Source organism: Trachymyrmex septentrionalis, unplaced genomic scaffold, assembly GCF_001594115.1.
Source record: "Trachymyrmex septentrionalis isolate Tsep2-gDNA-1 unplaced genomic scaffold, Tsep1.0 scaffold38, whole genome shotgun sequence".
NCBI classification, from domain to species: domain Eukaryota; kingdom Metazoa; phylum Arthropoda; class Insecta; order Hymenoptera; family Formicidae; genus Trachymyrmex; species Trachymyrmex septentrionalis.
The window spans coordinates 90,899-107,661 of record NW_017305547.1 but is presented as its reverse complement, the minus strand read 5'-3'; the positions used below and the strand labels follow the sequence as shown (position 1 = coordinate 107,661).

The window sequence follows — 16,763 nt, the reverse complement described above, 5'->3', positions numbered from 1 at the left end:
AACGTAGTGACACACAACTTCAATAACTTCGTTTTTTCACCACTAAATTTCGTAGTAAACAAGCACTACTGGACAAAAAGTCTTCGAAATCACATTATTAATTCTCATTCAGCGGCACCTTTTTCAGCTTCGTATATAAAATTAATATTTTTGGCAGCGTTAAAATGTAAAGAAAGTGTATAATTAATATCATTTTGTACCTTGAGAGTTCTTTTTTACTGCATTTTCATATTTATTCATTAATCACATATTAATAGATCATTATTATTTATTTACCTTTTTTTTTCTATCTATTATATGATTTAAGAGAAAATTTAGATGCACAACAAAATTTAAATTTAATTGAGATTCTATTTGTTAGAAAAGAGTTGAAAAAATTTATTACACAAATCCTATACTCGGTTCATTTCCTTACTTCCGCTGTTTGAGAGTAAAGTCCTCTTGAATTTCAGGCTCTTGAAATGAATCGCAACTCGGACATTCTCAGTTAGTGTTTGCATAAAATGTCGTTTCCTTTCTATTTGCTTTTCTTTTCTTTGCTTTATCATGGTCACACAAAACTCATGTAATCGAACATCACTACAATTACAGTTATCTTACAGAATTAAAATTCAAAACACAATACCTCCCAATATTAATTACTCGTAATGCTTAACGAACGTTTACAAAATTTACTGGCCGTTCGTCGAGAATAAGAATAGAAGACATTATTGGGAGAAATTAATCAATTATATATAGGAGATATTTTACGTATTCGAATTTACGTATTTCAAGCTTGATATTTCCTGAGATTCTCTCTCTGAAGATATGATTTTGAAACTCTGAAATAGAATTAAAAGTAGAATATATCAGAATAATTGATGCAGTATTTTTGGATACTATGATTGCTGTGGGCTCGATGTCGATCTTTTCTTGAGATGATTTTAATATTACCGTTCTTTCTTCTCAAAATTGTTAGTATAGTCCTGCTTCAAGAGACTGAATTTGAGGGATCTCCCATATCGCGTCGATAATATGTATCTTTCACACTATTCCCTCGCGACTTCTTCTAAGGATACCTGGGATCCGTAAAATGCCGCGTTGATGCAGGATACTGCAGATTGTGATAAGATCTACTGCGTCTGTAATCGCACGGTAACTGATTCGAGTGGCGATACACAACGTAAGGAGGTCCTAAGCAAGGAACGTTGGCCGTTCGCGGACCATTGTCCTCGCCCGAATCTCGCAGTTGCGTTTCGGCGCCGGGATAGTCCGGCGCTGGATGCTGGGGTTCGCCGCTCGCGGACTGAAACTGTGACAGTCCGTACAGGACGCCGATGGATCTCCTCCACATATCGTGACGGATTTGATTCGACTGCTGGTCCTGTTGCTCCTGAGGCTGCTCCTGAGGAGACTTGCACTGGCGCCTCCTGCTCTGCGAAGAACCGCTCTCGGTCGAGTTGCTATCCTCGCTGGTACCCAAACCGGGATCCCTCTCCTCGAACACCGCCATACTTATCGCGGGACTATCCTGGAGTGGCTTGATGTCGCCCGGACCATAATAGACTAGATGAGGAAGCGGGATCACGTAGGACGACTGTTGCTTCTGCTGCTGTTGTTGCAGTTGCAGCTTGCTCGCCTGCAGTTCCTTCTCCTGCGTGCTATTCTTCGTATTTTCCGCTTCATCAGACTCGTTCTCACCGCCGCAGATACCAGGCCCGAAGAGGGACAGCAACACCGGCAGCAAGAACATACCGTGCATGGCGCCAATGAAGATCACGAGGAAGACCATCTTGAAGAATACCAGGAAGATATAGGTACCGGCCAATAGGAGGGCCATTAAGCCGAGTATCGTCGAGGCGGCTCCCTGAACGATCGGCAGACCCAGACTGTATAGGCTTTCCTTGACTCGATCCTCCGCCCGCGGCTGCTTCGATCGCATATAAGCGTAACAGATGTGCGCAGTGAAGTCGACGCTGAAGCCAATGCACATGATCAGATTGATCATAGAGATGCTATCAAGATTAACGTCCCACAGCGCCATATAACCGGCAACTCCTAGCTCGATCGATACGATACAGAAGGCAACCCACAGGCAGCAGAAGATGTTCGGGATAAAGATGAAGCTGATGAGCATCATCACGAGCGCCCCGAATATCATGCACTGAATGCTGGTCGGTCTTACCAGCTCGAATTGATCGAAGAACACGAAGTACGGGTGGAACACGCTCGCATTGAGCGGCGATGCCGCACATATGCCACGTAGTTCCTTCACCATGTCTTTCTCTTGATTGGTACCGCTCACATTCACCGCTTGTATCAGGAACCGGCTCGCCACGATTTTTTCGTTCGTGTCGTCGAACTTAACGTCCAGAGAGAAGGCGCTGTTAGGAAAGAGCCAGAGCTCTTTGAGATTCTTGATGAAGTTGTGCTCGTCTGAGATGCTCGCGTTCAGATAGTCCTGATTGCGTGTTACGTAGCTGATGAAGCTACGGAGCCAGCTCTCGGTGTAAACAGGAGCACTGATGTACTTACTCGCTTCGAGACTGCTCGTCAAGTTCTCTATTTGCTCCTGAATCACTAGATCACTGTAGTCGTATTCACCGGATATTACAACCTAAAAAAAATGACGAAAATGAATTGTAAAATGTATTTTTTAGGAGTGATTTTTTTCATATCAAACTGAAAATCGCAAACAAATCTTCTACAAGGAAAAACTGAATAACTTTTTTGTACATTCAATCTTTATAATCACTGTAATTTTTCGTTCTTTTCCTATTTTGCAATTCATAAAAGTGGTAAAAGTAACAGTAAAATAATATCGCGGAGAATGTATTATACGTCGGTCAGATCTTTTCGGGAATTCCTGCGGTATCCCCGTGAAAGTAATTTCGAGAAAGTGTAGTCCCGCTTCTTCTCGGGCCACGCAAAGCCGCAATGTCACGTTTTGTCGCGATTATGCAATTTGTTTGATCTCAGCACGTTGACATACGTATATTTCGACATGAAACGTTTCGCGAGCGGATCCAATTACGTTGTACGTCGTTATTAAGAGTTCATCGTGACAGTAGTTTCTCAGCGAATGACGTTTCCGCGCAGTCATCGGAACTTGACGGCTCATGATGTCGGGACGTTATTAATATCGCGAGGAAACGCGATAGCGCGAAACCATCTTCGAGAAACGTACTTTCACTACAATGTATCGAACTAACGCGACGGGGGAGAAAAGGTCTCAGTGAAATTCTTAGTCTACGATCATATCTCTCTCTCTCGATGCATTCACAATTTTATTTCATCGGAGAAAGAGATCTCAACGTCGTACAAAGAAGCGCGCTTAAAACGCATTGAAATCGCCCTTCGAAGACGGAGGAAATTATGAAATATTCACTTATCTAGTTGAAACAATCACAGAGGCTACAGGAAACTGTTTCGTGACAAACTGATGTATCTTTCGGAATATATTTTTTTACTATCACGTTTTTAAATATATGTTTAATTTAAGTCAAACAACGCGATTCATGTTAAAACTTAGGATAGAATTTTATTTATACTTTTATCCGCTTATCGTATAATATAATGAAAGCAATGAAAAAACTTAGAAAATATTATATATTGATATACACAAAAAAAAAATGCGAAATAAAATTATGTCGTTACTTAAAGTAAATTTAAACACCTACATTGATATTATTATTATTATTATTATTATTATTTAATTGATTTAATTCGCATTTGTGAAGACAATAAAAACAATAAATAATAAAAACTAGATTAATAATACGTTATATTTGAAAATAATGTTAAAAATACATTTAATATGATTCTAAACATGAATAATAAAATCTCAAAGTTATCGCATTAGTAAAATATCTTCCGGGGTTTCTCGTAATCACTTTATTAGAAATTTTATTAGAAGGTTGAAATGTTAGAAATAAAACAGAGAAAGGGATGTGTGTACGAGTTTAAATGTCGGCGTAAAATTATTTGACGTCACGTGGTTCAAGTAAATAAGTAGGGGTCTCTCCGATTTAGTTAGTCTTTCTTTCTAGTTGATCGGTTTGAAGAATCGTGATGTAACGGACATTGCTTTTCTTCTCTGAGGTTCACACTAGCCAACCGGAGAAAGTTGTTTGCACGATATCGCATCGTGTCGGAGAGCACGTGACATAATTGCGCGTACCGGATTATGCGTGGCAGTTTCAAGCGTAACGCACTCCGTTCTTCCGAACGTGTTTCTTTTTTTGCGCTTATGAGGAAATATCATTCGCGAGTTCGCATGCACGAAAACCGGATATCTCTAAATATATATATATATATATAGACTGAAACTTCAAGAAACAAAAAGTAATGAAAGCTATCGCGGTTATAAAAACACGATTATTTTGCATTAGTCAATAAAACTGTTGATCAATCGAGATGTCAAATTACAAATCTTTTTTATGTATCATATTACAGTATTTAATTTTTTCGCAATTTTTTTGGTATTTAGTATATAGTTTTCAGATATTTAAACAGATAATATTCGATAATGAAATATAACTATATATTAAAAGATTTTGAAAAAATTGCATATATAATAAGCAATTGAAAAATTTGTATTTCGAGCGCCTTGCGAGTTTTATAACTTTCGAAACGAAATTTGCGAATATATCTACCTGTATCCTATAAGGAAATTCTCTGAAATAATAATCCTCGCGGTCGTAAAAGGCGATCGAGTAGGAATCTTCCTTGGAAAGTTTGCGTCGATCGAGGCCCTCCTTAAGATTCGTAAGTCCGTAAAGTGCGCCGACAAGATAGCATATAAAAATGATGATGATAATCGCTTTCACAGGAGTATAATTCAGCGCAGCTGCCAAATAATCGCGGAACCAAGTCATGCATCCGTGCTCGGGATTGTCGATCGGATTGTCAGGATTGTCAGGATCAATCCCGCCAGAACACAACGCTCTGTACAACCACGATCGATGAGCTGAAATAATATATGTCATTTAAAATAATTCAGTTAAAAAAGACATTGTTTGTTGTAGTTCCGCTGATTCTAAAGTACGTTGCATAATATAATATTATAATCCGCGCATAAAGCCGAAGCAATATTAATGTTTTCTTTTTCGGCAGTTTACAGTCGTTGGAGTGACAATGTTTCGAAAAAAGAATACAGAGAAAGCAGACTCTTTCCTTTACATAATACCGTATGATCTAACGAATTAACGGTTTTCGAACGTAACGCATGTCTGTCCGTTGATGTAACATCGATACGTCACGCAGACGTAACGAGATTTCGAACGGTAGTGAATAACAATGACCCACAGCAAGAGAAAACAATTGTAAATTTACAAGAAATTAGCATTTGCGAGTAATTAGAATTAGAAATTAATAAATTGCCGAGAATTACCATCATACCATAAATAATAATGGTTTTGTAAGAAGATTTAAATACAATACGACGTGAAATAGATAAAATTATATTTCTGTAGATGTAACAATTGCAATACTTACTGGATTTAGATAGCGGCTGCACTTTGCAACAGATAACACTGTGCAAATTTCTTTGTTCGCAATAACCACTTAACGCCACACACCCGCTGAAGAACGTTATGTGAAACAGGAAAGTGAAAACCACCGCAAAACCTGTCAATTAATGCGTATTTAATATTAATAATAAAAATTTTACGAATTCAAATATACATATCAGAAAGTTGTGGATAAACTTTCTAAATACTATATTATTTCTTTTTACTATCTTATTACGTTCGTATAATTTATCTTTAATAAAATGTAATATTAACTTTTAAATAATTTACTTAAATAAAAAATTTGATTTATTCGAACATGTTGTACCTGAATAAATGCAAAAAATTTGAACCGAAGGGAAGGGCGACAAGATGCCAATGAAAAAAGATATCATATCCGTCAAGGACGTGATGGTAATGGAAACGGCAGCCTCGCTCAATGTCGCCGCCATTCTTTCGGGTACTGGTTTGGAGATACTCGTCCTTCTCCAAGCTGCTAGCATGACAAAAGTATCGTCGATCCCTATTCCTGTAATTAAAAAGGCATGATTTACACTCAATCGACAATTACAATTTCTTGCAATTTGAGTTATGCAAAGGAAAAATAAACTTTAAACTTATTAAACTTTAAATTTATTAATGTGTGTCTTTAAAGAATAATTGTTTTCTTTAATTTCATCATTCTTTTAAATCTTACAATTTTTTTATAGCACAAATTCTTTACGAATTTCAATTACCAAATTATCAAATTTTATTATCCAATGTGTAATTTCAAGACTTAGATTTTAAACTTATTAAATGTATATTTTTTAAATTTCCTTTTTTATCATTTTTTAAGTTGTACGAATTTTTCTATTGAATTTTTTACAAATTTCTCTCATATTATCCAATATGTAATTCTGAAAGACGTCAAACTGTTTCTTTGCATGCGATAGAACTGTTAATTGTAAGTGCTTTTCCAAGAAAAATAATGTTGTTTAAAGTAATTAATGCATTTTTTAAATACAGTCAATATTTTTTGAAAATTTATCACCGCCGATTCTTCGGTTGGATGTCACGTCTGTCTTCACGTGTCACGTCCAATTTCTCAGAGAACATAAATAATAATAGAAAACGTATTCTTCGTGATAAATCAAAACCGCGGGACAATGTATTTCTCATTTGTATTGAAAGCTTCATTAAAACGATATGTAATTATTTGTGACTAATGAAGATGCTTATCATATGACGCTTCTTCCATCAGAGATATTTAATTTAATTCTATTTTATCTATTTAAAACTTTTTATAATAAAATTATAAATATTTATAATTTATTAAGTATTTTTTTTTAATGATCTCAGTGAGTTTATTAATTTATTCAAATTTTTCAATTTTATCACAAGAAGTAAATTGATCGACTTTCGAAAATTCCAGAAATCGTCTCCACTCTATTTTACTCGAACTTTAATTTTATTAATCAAATTAAATCAGACAATATATGCCTTATTTTGGATGAAAGAGAATAATTGTCATTTTGAGAATTGCGGTCGGTCGATTGGATCGAATAAAGCTATTATTATTGCTAAAGACTAACTTCGCTCGGCGTCGAACGCAGGCAAGCGCGACGTCGAAAGGGAAAAGACAACTTCCGCTTTTCACATAAATCATAGTTCGTTTATTTCGCTCGTATGCACCAGACGGTGCGAGTTAACATGCTTATCAAGAACACGAGTGTTTCTACAGACGCGACGGAAGATTACGGCATAATATTGCAAAAAAGGCGAAGCTTAGGACGTTATTTTCATTACTCAACTTATAGGCCAGGTATCAATTTAAATATCGATTGTAACAAATTTCCGAGGCAATAAAAGTTTACGAAGTAACGATAACCATAGTGAACGAATTACATATATAGTGTTCCAAATTTATAAAAAAAAATCTGATGAATTCGGAATAATTTTATTTTGGTAAAATAAAAAACACATACAATAAAAATTTCTTCCATAAAGGATTAAAAATATTGTTAATTAATAATGAAAGAACTTACAGTCAGATTTCTAAAATATATTGCAACTATATTAAAATATAAAACTGCGTACATTTACATTAATTATTTTATACTGAAAGATTAGCTCGCTTTTTTCATAGAAATATTGAAACAATATCCATCGCAGCTCACCTATCATGAGGAATGGCGCGGCAAGATTAAGACCGATGAAGTCGATCCCCAGATAGATGCACAATCCAAAAGCTGCGACTGTCGCCATGGCGGCAGAGATGTTGCCTAGAAGACCAAGCCAAGGTTTGCTGCGCACCCAATCGGTCATCATGCACGTCACGACTGAGAACAGGGCCATTATGACGAACGTGCTGGTGAAATACGGCACGATCGTCTTCGTGTTGGCCTCGAGCTCCAGTTCGAGGGTCCTCGAGGCGAATCTCGCGATGCTAATATGCTTAAATGCACCTTCATCCTCGGCCTTGCCGACGACATCCAGAAAAGCCTCTTCCCAAGCAGCGCCGCTAATTTGATAAATTGGAAAAGAAATTAATTAATGTTGAAGAATCTTGAAGAATATACTAAAGACTTCTGTCGTGTCCGTAAAACGCGTTAGATATCATGAAAAATTTAGCCGGAAAATTATGTAGATTTTATTGAATCTTGATTTTATTTCCTTTCTAAAATTTAACTTCCTAAGTACTTTACGAAATTAATTTCACTCGATTCACGATTAAAATATATCCGAAACAATGGCTACATCAATATACATGTGCTTTACCATCTTTAACGATAACAATAGGCAATCAATATAATATGGTCACGGATGAATCAGACTCTTATTATTTGCGCGGACGCCGTTGATAGCAGTAGATGATTCAATTGGTGATGTCCGACTGGCGACCATGTGGTGAATTAATGAGATACCACTTACACACACGAGCATGGTTGATTATTATAAACGTTAAAAAATTTTGAATCATAATTTTTATACACTGAAAGAAATTTACTTAGCTTAGCCTTAATATTCCTTTAAATAGCATTAAGTATACATTTAATTATAGTAAATAAAAACTCAATTTTTACTAAATTTTTTACTCAATAAAAAATGACAGTTAAATCAAACTGGTTTTTTTTTGTATCATAAATATATATTTAAGTAAACATTTATTTAGAACTATTGAAACAAATATTTATTCAAATTTAATATTTTTTCCGGTGTAAAAACACATTATGCAGTTCTACGTGACAAAAATGAAAAATATAAAAATTAGATTACGAATTTTTTAAATTTTTATATATTGTATTTTAGTTTTATTTTAATAAGATTTTAGTTTTTCACAATAAAATCATATCGAGATATTGAAATTTATAGAAAATTGCTATCGGTATTATTTTTGAGCGCGACAATATAAAATTCGCGGATTCTACAATATTCGTATGCATAAAGCATATATCTTTGATGAAATTTCGAGCACTCCCATGTCGGTAAACAACGTTACGTTTGAGGTTGCTGTTGTGTGTGATTGAAATAACTGGACCAATTCCATCAGCGAGTTTCGACGTGTTTGCAAACGTGATCGGTGGACTTACATTGCATCCTGTCGTGGACTGTCGACGGTGATGAAGTAGGCGAGCTGCACCGAGGGCGCCGATTCTACGATGAAATCATTATTGACGACGCTTCCGCCGAAGAATACCGGAAACAGATGAGCGTCCCAGGTGACCGGATTGAACATCACCGGAAACGTCAGATTTAGCTCTCGCCTCTCTACTTCCCTGAAAAAGTTTAAGGCTCCATTTGAGAAACTCGACGCGAATTAACGAACGCATTTTTTAAACGCGTTCCACTTCTTCACGCGTTATCGTTTATTTCTTTTCTTTCATTCGTCTCGCGTACTTTATTATGTGATGAAGATTTAGGATGTCGTTGGTGAAACACTGGTCGAGCCATCGTGCACAAATTTGGTCATAGATAAATTCTTCGTCCTCGTACTTCGCCGTGACGTTCCTAACTAACCAGTCGAGCTCCCTCAGCTCCTGCCAAATCGCGCTCTTCAGCATATTAGTCCCGCCATCCTTGGGAATCACGATTACATGACCGAATCGGCCTGCAACAGATTTAATCGATCACTAACCAACCAGGAAGGCAAGCTATTCTTCCGGTGATAGCAAATCAGATTGGCTTCTCTGTTACTTTCCCATAAAAGCGGCGAAGATAAAAAGTTGATAGGAAATCTAATCATAAAAATATTTTGTAGTGTAGACTAAGAAAGTTAAAGAAAGTTTATCTAAAATAAATATTATTTTTAAAAAATAACAATAAACTCTTGAGAGATTTTTAACATTGAAAGTTATGATTGCTTCGAGTACTTTAAAAGAAATGAAAAACGAATATTAAAGAATAAATGGTATCGTAGAATTTTCCTGGAGAATCTTATAGGCATAAGAAATACGTTATCTCTATTTATGCTGACTCTCGATTGGAAGGATTATAGGCTTGTTAGATTCACGGAATTCCTTGCGGGCAAAAAAATCGCAGAATGAATGATTGACGAGACTCTCACCTGGTCGTGTGATACGACCGAGATTGAATTGGTGGCTATAATTGACTTTGAAGTACTGCTCGACTATCGCTCGCTCGGTCTTGCCAGGTCCGTTGACGGGCGAAAACAGGTATTCCGGGTCGATTTCGTAGTGTATCTTCTGGTAACCGGTAAAGCATATGCACGCCAACAGTATCGGCACGATTATAAAGTAACCGGGATGTCTACCGACATGGAGGCCAAGCTTGTAAAACGCGCGATTTAAGAAGCCGTCGACGCACGTCAAATGCCACATCTGAAAGCGAAGGTACGACAAACCGTTAATCATTATTCTATTTAATACATCGCTAGAAAATCAAGGATTAAGACCAAGTTAATAATATTAAATTGTAATCAAGGATTTACAAAGAAGAAAAGATTCTTTTCTTCTTTAAAAGCTAAAGATAGATTATTTTTTAAGTTAAGAAAAAAGAAGCTATAATCATTAATAATAATAAATGCGTTCCGGTTGCTGAGTCGTATATATTATTGGATTCCTGTGGCGTTTTTTACGAGCTCGTGAAACAAAGGATGTATAAAAATTTATGTAAATTTTTCATAATTAGAAGCGAAATTTAAAGATTTAACAGAGTCGGAACAACAGTCGTTTCCTGCAAACGAATTCCTGTCGGTTTGCAATCGATAAATCATTTATTGTATAAAAACTGTAGAAAGCGCTCTTTATTCAGATATAAGAAACGTTCCGATCTGTCCAATTAGTATTTTGCATTTACAACGCGTGTAGGTATATACCGCGAGAAATGCAAAGTAAGTTGCTGGGTGAATTATTGTTTGCAAGATTGAATCTCTCGTCGCGGTTCGTTGAACGCGTAACGCGAAAAATACATCGTAATGTTTTTTCGTCTTCTCTTCGCTTTGTTGTTAGAAAAATTTATTGTTCTCTTAAATCGGCTCGAGTGCGCCCGATAATCACGCTGTTTGCTTATTCAATGCTTCCCGTAGTTGGAACGTGCGGAAAAACTCGTCATTTACGTCATAAAGAGTCATGGTTTGGCTTCTTACGATGTGGTTTTACGAAAATGAGATTTCACTGAAACAAGCCAATAAAATGAGACGTTTTACTTTACAATTAAGACGTCAAAAATATCGTTGGTATTGAATATTTACGAAATTTTTAATGAAGAGAATCAAGTAAAAAATTTAAATGAAAATTAAAATAGAAATTTAAAGATAAACCCAAATATAAAGATACGGGATTGAAGAATTATTTATATTCGAAGATTTCATAGAGTCTATCGTTATTTTATTTCAGATATTTCTAAAGAACTCCGGAAATATCAGAGTTTGAACTTATTTGCGGCCGGTCCGAAATTGAAATATCAATTTCAGTCCCTTGGGTAAGCGATTGAAGCATCGGAGGATTCGTGCGAGGGAAACATTCAGGATTATTGTCATTGAAATCATGTAGAAAAGTGTCGTCAGGCTTGACCTACATTGTTCAATATTACGTGTTTGGCGTGCTGAAAACTTAACAACATTATCATTGACTGCGCTTTATAGAAGCAGATCGTTTACTAAATTACAATGCTTACTGACTTTAATCCGTATTGCTCGGTTTCCTATCTTCTGTATCTTTTCAATCTTATTCTTTTTCATAAAAGTCGATACAAGTAAAAAATTATTATTTTTTAAATAATAAAAAACATCTAAAAGAAGAAAAAATAAACTAAAAGAAGAAAAATTAATATATTTTTGCGAAAAAATGGCACATTTGCAACTCGTTTGCTTATATGGAAAAGTATCACAATTTTTTAAATTTATATTATACCAGGATTGCAATGTTCGAATTTTGAAAATTTATAATATAGTTTTAAAGAATACATTATAATTTAAAATATACATGAAAAAAAAATAAGGTTACAGAAATTTATTAATTAAAATACTTCCAATTAAGAATTAAAAACAAATGTTTTACAGAAAAATTACTGTAATTTTGGGATATGTTAGTTTATCAATTCACTATATCAATTCACAGCGATATATTTTATTAATAACAACTTATGAAATATTTCAATCCCACAGAAAAATAAATATTATATAAATAATTATTTCACGTTTATCTATAACAAATTTTCAATTTATTTTAATTAAACAAGTTTAGCTGATCAATGTCGTGGCGCAACCGATTCTTAATCGATTTTTCGTTGAAACTCGTTGCTATTCACAACATCGTGTTCCATTAGTAATTCAATTCAGTGTTCCGACTGGTTTAATATTCCTATCAATTCATATCATCAATGATAAAATAGAAACGATTATAACAAAATCGCTCTAAGTTAATCACTACGAAATTATATACACAATCGAATTCAAATAACAATAATAGAAATATTCTTTTCGTTAGCTTTGTTATCGAAATATCAAAAGTAAGAAAAAAAGAGAAAAAGAGAAAGAGAGAGAGAACGAGAGAATTCCTCCCATTAGTTAATGAAAGAATATGATTGGATGGTTTTTAATCGAAAGCCCTACGATCGAAACGGGAATCCTACATCTTTTGTTCAGACACAAAGCCTTTTGTCACGGGATGATGGTGCCCTCATAAGGGATTATATGACATGATCGAAGGAGAATGAATCATCTTCGTCAGATTTTCACGCACGTTCGTCTTCTCACCTTGAAGATCCGAGATGGTTTTTAATTTATTTTGCGCATAGAAATAGTGGTAACTTGCGAAATTTAATCATCGTACGTCAATCGATTGCAGACTGGAAAAAGATTTCTTGTGAAAACAAATCGTCGTGTCTAGCCTGACATTTTAAATATTTTAATTGAAGTAGCTCTTTTTTTCTTTTTTTTATAAGTTTTTTATAAGTCTAAACAAAGAAATCTAAATAAAGAGAGTTTTCAGTTGTAAAACCTTGAATTCATTTAAATCATCGGAAGTGGGATCCTTCTAAGACTATTTCGCGAAATTCTCGCATTGATATCGCAAATCTCTTCATAAATTTCCACATAAATCGATTTCTAACGAAATAAGGAGAATCATAAATCTCCACAAGAAAGCTCGGTACCAGCCTGGACCGTAGTTTTGTGACACGAAACGACATCGGCCGCGAGTATAGATATTTGCTGAGACTTTCTAAAACCGCTCGATCCTGCCCATGGATTTTCCTTCGCGTACATTAGCCGATTAAAAAAAGGTATCGCCGGTAGGCAGAAGTTCGGAGGCCAGTGCCACTGGTGTACAGGTGTGTTTCGCGCGGAGAAAGTCACGTTGCAGCTATTGGGTAATCCCGACCTGCCGCACACTGTCCTTTCTGTCCGTTTAGAGATGATTAAATAACGTCGCGTAACAATTACTTTTGCTATGCCGTCTCAGGTTCACCACCAGTTGTATCTGCATGACGCTGACCTCATCAGCGGTTGCAGAATGGAAAAGAGGTTCTCGGTCTCTACATGTATTTAAATGTTTAACGTCGATTTTCTTAAATGGGTGACGAAAGAAATCTATACGTCTTGTATACTATTTACATATTACATCTCTTTGTCAGACGCTCCGAAGCAATTGTTGTAATTTTATCGATGTGAGTAACTTTGACCTGATCTAAATAAACAGCTGCGATAGCCGCGATAATGGAATTTATTTAGACTGATAGAAAAGTCATTGTCTTAAATGATGGATGTGTAATTCAAATCAGAGAGTTTGTTTGAATGACTAAAAATTGAGTGATGACGAAAACATGGAAAAGTGTGATCCATTAGATAAACATAATTTTTTCTTCTTTCAAATATATATATATATATATATATATTAAATCATATTAAATGATAACGAGAGAATAAGGGAACAAAATATAATGGACTTTGTTTCACAACATTTTGTTAATACTGGTTTTAATCGCACTGGTCTGGTATAGCTGTGTCATATTTACTGTTATCAATATCATCGTGTCTTCATTATAAACGAGAAGGACTCTGTAGCGGAAGATCAAAGTACGCTGTTACGACAGATTATTATCTTTGGGTCACTAGAACACTCTCCGCTCTTTTAATATTTTTCTTGTAGCGATTATGAACGAAGAAAATCACTCGTTTCTAACTAATAATATTACGGATCATATACTGAATAATTTCCGTATACGAGATATTTGCAGAATGTAAAACCTGCCGAGGTGCTTGTGTTAGATATGAGGAATTTATGGAAAAAAAAGAAGGAAGGCGGAATAGTCTGGAAACTGGAATTTACAAACCGCATTCATATCGTACTTTTTAGAACAGGATTGCTACAGATCTGGAAAACCGGGAAAAGTCCGGGAAATTGAAATTGGTCATGGAAAATCGGGAAAAATCAAGGGAAAATGTAAAAAAAATCTGGAATTTCGAAATTTGCTCACAATTTTCTTAAACTGTTCCTATTCCAAATAATTGTTAGAATTTTTTAAAAATATCATATCTGATGTTTATAGTCAAATACGTTCAAAACTTGCGCACTTTATACGATTTTAATAAAATAATTAAAATTTATATTTTATCCAGTATTTTTATTTAATCCCTCTTTTTCGTCATAACTGCATTCTTTTTTTCCAAAACTAATTAATTTTTTGCTGGCTTGAATTTGCATCCAAAATTTTACTATGCTACTAAGCTTTTTTTGCGTTATCTTTAATAATATAGACTATAGCTTTCCTACATTCCTTGAGTCTAAAAGTTAAAATTTAGTCATGGAAAATTTTCCATTTTTATCTGGAAAACCTGGAAAAGGGAATTTTGAAATTCATTTTCTGTGGAACCCTGTAGAACCAAAAAAATATGAAGGGGATTGTGATAACTCTTTTTAAAAGATTTGAATTAAGTTTTAAACATTTGCTAAAGTAAAACGGTCATAGACTTATAATAGTGAACTACGAAATAAGAAAATATATTCTACAATACAAATTGATGAAGAAATTTGCACGATCAAGATGCTTATTATCGAGACGTCAAGCATTTTGATCCTTCGAAGAAAGTAACATCTGGAATACACGCAAAAAAATGCTTTGAAGATTATAATATCACAACGTAGATAAAAACGAACGAAATTAAAAATTTTATTATTATATATCGTGTTTAAGAACGATGATCTAAAGCAAAAACGTGACATGTCAAACAAATCCGTAATATAATTCATCTATATAATGATAATTAAGATTAAATTAATAGATATTAAGCTTGTCAAGATCCTGAAAAGCTAATATGTTTTATTACAAGTTTTTTCTTTTACTTTTAGAAAAAATATTTGTAGAACTTTCGGTATAAATTATCGAGGTTTAAAACGATTAAATGTTTAATAATCCTGAGGTTCCAAATGGCAGTTAAAGATATAAAACACGTGTTATAACGATTCGCTCGCAGAATTCTGATTGTTTAATTTCGCCGAGCGCGTCCTCGGGGTTTCCTGATTCGTAAAATATCGCACGTAATAACTTTCATCGAAAGACAAACCGAACGGACATATTGACATTATTAATTTACTGGGGCGACGTTAAATGATTGCTGAGAGAAAATTATTTTAACGATAAAAGTATAAAACACAGTAAAATAAATCGTATTTATTATTAATCATGTCATTTTCCAACATTTATTAGTCGTAAATATGACAGGAGTAATATTCATTGATAATCATTGTTACTGCTTGAGTTTCGTAATCAGCTTCGCGCTTAATAAAAACGACTTTCCACTTGTACTGCCTTCTAATATTACTATAATAATAGCCGATGGACTCAGTGGGAATGAAATTACACGAATAAAAACTCGCGGCAACATAGGGAAAGTATATTCAAGCGTAAGAATGATTACTTCCTGGAGACTAGCTCGAGTTAGTGAAGTATGCTCAAGTGACTGAAAGTGAGTCGATGAACGAGTTTTTAATTTAAGATACGATTCATCCTTTATTCGCTCTCTCGCTGCAATATTGATTTTGAGCCGCCTGATGTTTGTTACAATTGACGTGACCATGGTTGCACCTGTCCTTCTTTTGCCACGAATATTATTACTATTGTCAAAATATGAATCGCAGACAGCTGAGAGGAAAATTGAATGTCAATCAAAAGCCTTTAACGACGTTAAAGTACACACTCTGGCCATTGTGCGATTGAAATATTACGCGATCGTTACGTCATTATTCGTTACCATTTATTTAAACCACTTTATATCGTTTACGTCCACCTCGTTAGTCACTTGCGATTTATTTGGAACAATTTCGTGTTTGAAAGTAACATCTAGGATTTGCGCAAGTGTCGTGCAATTAGCGACGCGTACCGAGACTGAGCGCGCATATTTAATACGCGACACTCATTATCGTGTCGCAATTTTTTTTCCGCGACCTTAATAGATATGATTCTGCGTGATTTTCGCCAAGAGAGAAGAATTTATTGATTATCACTGAATCCAATGCCCGTGACTGGTGAACGTACAATATTATGATTAACATTGCAATTTGCATGGCTTGAAAAATCATTATACTATATAATAACTAATGGTAAATAACGCTGTTATTCACCGGCAACATTCTCGTTTGTCGCAATCACGGTGTCAATTAGCAACCAACGGCTTCCCTTGTCCTTTCATAAAATGCCTTTCACGTATACTTACGCACTCGCGGCGTAACCAACTGCACGCAGGTGTGTAAATGCCTACGCACGTGCTCAAGAACAGACGTGCGGCGCACGCCCGATTCTTCTTTGCCGTTAACGATAAGCAAGTGCAGCGTG

General features: G+C 35.1%; 1 protein-coding gene across 1 annotated transcript in view; it reads right to left on the bottom strand.

Annotated features, from left to right (window-relative positions):
* Positions 1 to 396: 396 nt before the first annotated feature.
* The window catches only part of LOC108750891 (patched domain-containing protein 3), a 28,740-nt gene continuing 12,373 nt past the window's right edge, over positions 397 to 16,763 (bottom strand). Inside the window, exons 2-9 of the mRNA XM_018490730.1 lie at positions 10,036 to 10,309; positions 9,369 to 9,579; positions 9,062 to 9,247; positions 7,649 to 7,992; positions 5,818 to 6,018; positions 5,476 to 5,607; positions 4,635 to 4,948; positions 397 to 2,596 (exon numbers count right to left, since the gene is read on the bottom strand). Coding sequence (XP_018346232.1) covers positions 1,049 to 2,596; positions 4,635 to 4,948; positions 5,476 to 5,607; positions 5,818 to 6,018; positions 7,649 to 7,992; positions 9,062 to 9,247; positions 9,369 to 9,579; positions 10,036 to 10,309 — 3,210 coding nt within the window. The 3' untranslated portion in view covers positions 397 to 1,048. The remainder of the gene's footprint in view (positions 2,597 to 4,634; positions 4,949 to 5,475; positions 5,608 to 5,817; positions 6,019 to 7,648; positions 7,993 to 9,061; positions 9,248 to 9,368; positions 9,580 to 10,035; positions 10,310 to 16,763) is intronic.